The sequence below is a fragment of the Erinaceus europaeus genome, chromosome 18 (genome assembly GCF_950295315.1).
Source record: "Erinaceus europaeus chromosome 18, mEriEur2.1, whole genome shotgun sequence".
Classification (NCBI taxonomy): Eukaryota; Metazoa; Chordata; class Mammalia; order Eulipotyphla; family Erinaceidae; genus Erinaceus; species Erinaceus europaeus.
Window position 1 is genome coordinate 16,321,400 of NC_080179.1, and position 7,489 is coordinate 16,328,888.

The 7,489-nt window shown below is 44.6% G+C and overlaps 1 protein-coding gene across 1 annotated transcript; it reads left to right on the forward strand.

Annotated features, from left to right (window-relative positions):
- The first annotated feature begins 3,220 nt into the window (after nt 1-3,220).
- On the forward strand, nt 3,221-6,458 carry ATP5MC3 (ATP synthase membrane subunit c locus 3). The gene is made up of 5 exons (XM_007524682.3): nt 3,221-3,364; nt 3,553-3,656; nt 4,648-4,725; nt 5,048-5,241; nt 6,199-6,458. Exons 2-5 carry the CDS (start codon nt 3,615-3,617, stop codon nt 6,311-6,313), a joined length of 429 nt encoding a protein of 142 aa, XP_007524744.1. The 5' UTR covers nt 3,221-3,364; nt 3,553-3,614; the 3' UTR covers nt 6,314-6,458.
- The last annotated feature ends 1,031 nt before the right edge of the window (nt 6,459-7,489 follow it).

Sequence of the window (7,489 nt, forward strand, 5' to 3'; positions counted from 1 at the left end):
CCTGGGTTCGAGCCTCCACTCCCAACCTGCAGGGGGACGCGTCACAAGCAGTGAAACAGGTCTGCAGGTGTCTCTATTTCTCTCTCCCTCTCTACCTCCTCTCCCCTCTCAATTTCTCTCTCCTATCCAAGAAAATGGAAAAACTGGCCACCAGGAGCAGTGGATTCGTAGTGCGGACACAGGACCCCAGCGATAACCCTGAATACCCCCCCCAAAAAAAACAGGTGTGGGTTAATGTAAATTCTGTGACTGAAAGGCCATTTCTGCTGTAATCACAACCCAAAACCCAAACAGCTTCAGAGATGTAAATTGATAGACTTAACTGTCCATTTAGGCTGTGTTTAGTCAAATATATCAGAAACTGACCTTAGGGATTTAGCCAAATATACATTTATTTTCTCTCTTAAACATGTAGTCCACAAGTAGGTAAAGGTTTTTATAGTTATTCCTACCCAAAAGAACTCAGGTTCCTTGTGTGTGGAGTTGTGGACAGGGAGGGTATGTGGGAGAGGCCACTGGGACCTCACACTTACACAGCTCCACTGCTTTTTTTTTTTAAGATTTTATTTCTTTATTTATGAGAAAGACAGGAGGAGAGAGAGAGAACCAGACATCACTCTGGCACATGTGCTGCCAGGGATCGAACTCAGGACCTCATGCTTGAGAGTCCAAAGCTTTATCACTGCGTCACCTCCTGGATCACCACATCGTTTTTTTGTCAATATTTCTATTTCTGACAGAGACAGAAAGGAAGAGACAAGGAGAGAGGGAGAGACACCACAGCACTACTGCTCCACCATCCATGGAGCTTCCCTTGGTGCCATCCGTGATTTTCCCATGTGGTACCAGGGCTCAAATCAGGGGCCTTGAGCATGGAGTCGGGGGCACTGGACTCCTGGTCTCCAGCTTCGTGTTTAATGTGTGCCTTCTGTGCTAATGGTCGCAAGATTGCTATTACACCTCCAGACAATGGACCAATATTCCAGGGAAGAAAACAGAAATTGGGAGTCAGTCTGTAGCGCAGTGGTTTAAGCACAGGTGGCGCAAAGCGCAGGGACTGGAGTAAGGATCCCGGTTGGAGCCCAGGCTCCCCACCTGCAGGGGAGTCCCTTGACAGGCGATGAAGCAGGTCTGCAGGTGTCTGTCTTTTGCTCCTCCTCTCTGTCTTCCCCTCCTCTCTCCATTTCTTTCTGTCCTATCCAACAACAATGACAAAAATAATAATTACAACAATAAAACAACAAGGGCAACAAAAGGGAATAAATAAGTAAATATGAAAAAATTTTTTAAAAAGAAAATAGAAATGAGCCAGTTGTGTCTATCCCTTCTTAAGCATTCTTAAAGTTACTGCCAAATAACTTCAACCCACATGCCACTGACCATTCCAGACTGTGAGGGAACTGGGTAGCTCACTCTTTTTTTTTTTTTTTTTGTCTCCAGGGTTATTGTTGGGGCTTGGTGCCTGCACTACGAATCCACTGCTCCTGGAGGTCATTGTTTCCCCTTTTTGATGCCCTTATTGTTTATCGTAGTTATTATTACTGCTGTCATTGCTGTTGTTGGATAGGACAGAGAGAAATGGAGAGAGGAGGGGAAGACAGAGAGGGGGACAGAAAGACAGACACCTGCAGACCTGCTTTACCGCCTGTGAAGCGACTTCCCTGCAGATGGGGAGCCAGGGACTCAAACCAGGATCCTTACGCCGGTCCTGGCACTTTGCGCCATGTGTGCTTAACCCACTGGGCCACTACTCAGGCTTCCTTTAGCCCCAGGTCCTACTTAAAATACAAAACAATCTCTTAATTCTTTCAGTCGTAGAGCTGGGAGAAAAACTGATCATCCTCATTTTATCAAGAGGTAACTTTGTGGGCCTAGCAATGCTGTACCCAGTTGAACTCCCATGTTACCATGCTCAAGGTACCGCATTCCAACCTATGGACCCCACCTGCAGGGTGGAAGCTTCACCAGCAGTGAAGCGGTGCTGTGGGTGTCTCTCTCCTCCTTTCTCCCTCTCTACTTTCCTTTACCCTCTCTATTTCTCTTTGCCCAATAACAATAATAAAAAAAAATTAGGGAGTCAGGCGGTAGCGCAGCAGGTTAAGCGCACGTGGTGAGAAGCACAAGGACCGGCGTAAGGATCCCGGTTCGAGCCCTCCGGCTCCCCACCTGCAGGGGAGTCGCCTCACAGGCGGTGAAGCTATCTTTCTCTCCCCCTCTCTGTCTTCCCCCCCCCCTCTTCATTTCTCTCTGTCCTACCTAACAACGACAACAATAAAAAAAAAAAAAAAACAAGGGCAACAAAAGGGAATAAAAAAATAAATAAATAAATATTTAAAAAAAAAATTAAAGAGAGCTACTCTGGGACCAGGGAGATAACATAGTGGTTATGCAAAAGACTTGCATGCCTGTGACTCTGAAGTCATAGGTTCAATCCCCAGCACCACCATAAGCCAGAGAGAAGGAACAGTGTTCTGGTAAAAAGAAAGAATAGGGGGGAAGAAAAGAGAAGGGAAAGGAAGGGGAGAATAGGAAGGAAGGAAAAAGAAAAGTGGAGGAAGGCGACTTTGTACTCAACGTCACACAAAGTTCTTGGACATATTATCTATTCATTTGATAACTGCCTTGTCCCAGTACTTCTAGGTTAAATTCTCTTCCATCCTAAATATTATACATACTTCTGGAACCTCTTTTCTAGATTTTTATTTCTTTATTTTTTTTTTAATAAACGTACTCATTTTACTGGGGATTCTAACTCCTGTCAAGCGGTGAATGAATGAAACCCTTTTCAACTTCCCAGAGAGGGAGAATGAACAGAAAGGGGACCCCATTCAGTAAAGAGAAGTACTAAGTGGTAAAAAGACCAAATCTTAGGAGAAGCTTTCAAATAAAAAGAAAAATGTCTCATTATCCTCCAGTCAGATCAGAGCAAAGGCGAAACAACCTTGTTCAGTTCTCTCTTACCAAGACTAGTCAGTCAGTCTACCATTTCTTTCTTTCTTTCATTTCCTTTTCCTATTCCTATTCCTTTTCCTATTCCTTTTCTTTTTCCTATTCCTATTCCTTTTCCTTTTCCTTTTCCTTTTCCTATTCCTTTTCCTTTTCCTATTCCTTTTCCTTTTCCTATTCCTTTTCCTCGCCTTTATGACTCTTGGCCCTCCAGTTCCTCCCCACGTGGATGTCACTGTCCTTCCCAACCTGTTACCAATAAAGTTCTTACAAAGTGACCTTGAGCGTCTTCCCGGCTGCACCCAATTCCCCGCCTTCTCCATCCGGGTGTCGCGGCGCCCATAAGAGCCTCACTGCGCCTGCGCGCCCAGCTCCACTCTTTCGACCTCTGCCGCCGCTGCCGCCACCTCCGGGCAAGGTAAGCGCAGGGCTGGGAGCCGGGCCGGGCCGGGGCGGAGCAGCGCCCAGGAGGGACCCATTCATTCTACTGTCGCCGCGCTGGGCGCCGGGCCCGGCCTGACGGCGTCCACGGGGACCCGGAGGACCTGGTTGGGAAGCACAGGCCCCCGGAGAGCCCTTGACCTTAAGCCTCTTTTGCCTCCGCAGAGAGGAAGCGGGAGAGGATCCCACGTCGCCTGCCACCCACGACCTCCAGCCCGAAGACTAAGATGTTCGCGTGCGCCAAGCTCGCCTGCACCCCGGCGGCTCTGGTGCGTGGCCCCGGCAGGGCCCGGGGGACCGCGGGCCTGACCGCTTGGCCTGCAGCGTCCCTGTAATTGAATGGGGGCGCCCAGCGGCCATGGACAGGTCACGCCTCACCCCTGGGATCTGTGTCCTAATGCTCCTGTTTTTTTCCTGCCCCCAATCCTGGAGCATTTATCTCATCTTCCCTGCGCTGGGCGGTGGGCAGCTGCTGTCAGGCCTCACTCGCTGCAGGGCACCCCGGCCCCTGGGCCCCCCTCGTCCTCGGCTCCTCGGTCACTCGGATGGATCGCGGCCCAGGAGAAGCCTGGGGCGCCGAGTGGGGGGCCTGGGGGTCCCCGAGGCCTAGTTGTGCGCGCGGCAGCCTGTGTGTAGGTCAAACTGGCTGCTGCCGAGGGAGGGACTTTGCCTCTCCCCGTGTGGGCGGAGGAAGGTGGCGGAGGGGCCTGAAGTCTTTTTCATCCTCCCGGACAAGAAGCTTTTATAAAACCATTTGGGAGGTTTTAAGTCAAGTGAAAAGCTAGGAGAATCCGAGCTCTAGTTTCTGAGCACATTTTCCGTGACCTTAGTTGAGTGGACACTCAAGGGCAGACAAGCTGGGCTGCAATCTGTCCTTTGGGTCGCAGTGTTTCACCGATGGTTCTGGCCGGAATGTAAAACTGCTTCTCATCTGCTTTTTTGATTTTTGTGGTTGGTGGACATATAGGAATGTCTTGGAAATGGTGGCAGCTCATATAACCAACTGGCTGTGTTCAGAATTTTTGTTGAGTATTCAAACAGTTGATGCAGCAAGCTTTACTTTTTAACTTTTAGAACTGAATAATGTCTTAAATGATTAAATGGCCAGACAGCCAAAATGAAGAGTGAATATTTTTTAAAATCGTGAATTTTGATTCATTTTTGCTGCTTTTTTAGAATTTATGGGTGCAAGAAAGCTTTTGAAGCATTATCTGTATTTTTCACAACTGCATTTTAATTATCATTATTTTACATTACTAGATCCGGGCTGGATCCAGAGTTGCCTACAGACCACTTTCTGCATCAGCGTTATACCGACCAGAGACTAGGACTGGAGAGGTAATGGCAGTAATCATAGAAATTAAGTCGCACCACTAAGTCTATTTAAGTGAAAGAAAAAAATTGCTATTTAACACTATAGCTACAATTATTGAAAAATCCTACACAAATCAAAGGCATATTCACATACAATGTTTAGTTTTCAATGCTTTATAAGATAGGGGTACTGTTACCCACCTTCTGCAATCAGAATTATTTAAGGCCTTGACATTTATTTTATGCCTTGCCTCATTCATACTCAAATACTTATTGTTTTGACAGCACGGTAATTTGCTATCTGTGATTACCAAGTTGACCTTTGCCTTTATTTCTTGTTCTCTAGGGTTCTTCAGTATTTAATGGGGCCCAGAATGGTGTGTCTCAGCTAATCCGAAGGGAGTTTCAGACCAGTGCAATCAGCAGAGACATTGATACTGCTGCCAAATTTATTGGTGCAGGTGCTGCGACAGTAGGAGTGGCTGGTTCTGGTGCTGGTATTGGAACAGTCTTTGGCAGCCTTATCATTGGCTATGCCAGGTAATGCCTGTGCCAAATTAGTTTAAGAGCATGTCTGAAATAGCTGGAGACTGCCTGGGGAGATGCCTTAGCAGCTAGCTGGAGACTTAACATGCATGAAGCACAGGGTTGTTCTACAGCACTCCACATGCCACAACAGAGCTCTCGCCTCTCTTAAGAGAAAACATCCTGAAAAACAAAAGTTGGGAACTTGAGCAAGTAAAATGATAATTACTTTGTAGTAAGTGTCTCTTCTTACATTGTGTTTTGAGATCTTTGCAGATATTTCATCACTGGATCCTCACAACACTTAGAAATATACTCTGGTGTGGGGAGGGGAGAGACAGCATCTGGTTATGCAAAAGACTTGCAGGCCAGACTCTATAAAGTCCCAGGGTCAGCCACCCCCATCACTGTAAACCAGAGCTGAGCAGTGCTGTGGTTAAATAAATAAATAAAATAGGAAAGGAAAAGAAATACACGGTGGCTAACTTATGGACTTAGGGGAACAAGTTTCACAGTTTATCGAGGTCATAGCTAGTGTGTTAGAAAATAAATTTTAACTCAATTTGACTTCAGTGTCTACACTCTTCAATTAATTGAGTTATACTGAGAAAATAATCTCTCTGTTCTTTTAAGAGGTCAATTTCTATTTTAAGATTTTGTTATGAGAGGTCATCAGTGCCAGGGATTGAAGGTGACACCTGTGGCAGGTCCTGCACTTTTGTCCTAACATAATCTCCCCAGCCGAAACTGTAGAGGCCTTCCTCGTAAGGGGCAGCCATCCATCACAGAGCAATATCCTTTTCCCCATTTGACTAGGGCTCCGGAGGGTGGGTTTTCAAAAGCAAAAGATCTGTACAGATACCCTCCTGGTACAAGCACGTGGAGTGAGTGACCTGTTTCTTTGACATTCACCAGGCTGTCGAGATTCAAACAGTATTTCCTAGTAACATTTATCTGTGTTGTCTCTTCTAGAAACCCATCGCTGAAGCAGCAACTGTTCTCATACGCTATCCTGGGATTTGCCTTGTCTGAAGCTATGGGTCTTTTTTGTTTGATGGTTGCTTTCTTGATTTTGTTTGCCATGTAACAAATTACTGCTTGATCTGTTGGCATTCATATTAATTACGGATATAATTCTGTGTATCTTAACTGTGACTACGAAAAGCGTAGTATGGGTGTCATGGAAATGTATGTTATTTCCAAAGTCATTTCATTAAAGACAAAAACTTTAATTTTTGCTGTGATTTGTACTTACCTAATACTAGGTCATCATAAAAAAAAAAATGTGCATTCAGGTGAACGCGATTGCCCTACTGATGGAAAAGTTCCTAGTGTGATTTTTTAATGGGAATTCTCTAGTGTTCTGCACAGTATAATTTACGGGGATTTTGTTTATTCATGAAGAAGAGACATCTAGGTGCTTCTATGATTAATTAAACCAACATCATTAATTACTCAAGTTGTTTTGTGTTTTTAAGGGCTAATGCGAATTGTAATTCTTAGGAGTCATCTTCCAGGACTTGGCTAGTCTTAGACAATTTGTTGTAAAAATAAATCATCCAGCTTTTTAAGAATTGAGAACTTGGGGGCCAAGCAGTAGCATACCCTTTTGAGCACAAATGTTACCTAGCTGAAGAACCTGGGTTGGAGCTTCCACTGTCCTATCAAATAAGAGGAAAATTAAAAACAAAAAAAATTTTGAGACCTTGTTAAATAGGAGTGGTAGATTTTTTTTTTTTTCAAAACTCAAACTAGTACCTAGTTTATTAGTTGGATAAGACCGACTAAAAAGCAAGTTATTAAGTTATTAGCCAGAAAGCTAGCGTGATTGCTTTGACATGCAATGCAATCCTGGTCAGCCTGACTATCACAACACTAAGGATTGTTTCAATGCTATGGTATCTTCCTCCATCTGAAGAAAGTCAGCGAATATTTCTGAGGAGAAAAGTTGCTAAAGCAGTGCTTATCACTGATAAACACAGATGTTTGCACTGAATCTTGAGGAAAATAGTTGGCTTAACAGTATTTTGTTTCTAATATTAGATGTTTGTTAATCAGATGATTTAAAAGGAGAGAATACTACTATATAGAAAAACCATTTGAAATATCCAGAACAGGCGATTCTATAGAGACAGAAAAGAAATGGGAAACTGGAGTATCACTTACAGGTACTGGGATCCTTAAGGATGGGGAAAATATCCTAGAGCTAGTTACTGGTGGAGTTATAAGTACTGAATGTCACTGAACTGCATTTTTAAAATAT

What these genes read in the sequence shown, in the direction of transcription:
- ATP5MC3 (XM_007524682.3), top strand. Translation starts at nt 3,615, where the DNA reads ATGTTCGCGTGCGCCAAGCTCGCCTGCACCCCGGCGGCTCTG. An exon ending in CCTGCACCCCGGCGGCTCTG is followed by an intron (nt 3,657 to 4,647) that starts GTGCGTGGCCCC and finishes TTACATTACTAG; the next exon opens with ATCCGGGCTGGATCCAGAGT. An exon ending in CAGAGACTAGGACTGGAGAG is followed by an intron (nt 4,726 to 5,047) that starts GTAATGGCAGTA and finishes CTTGTTCTCTAG; the next exon opens with GGTTCTTCAGTATTTAATGG.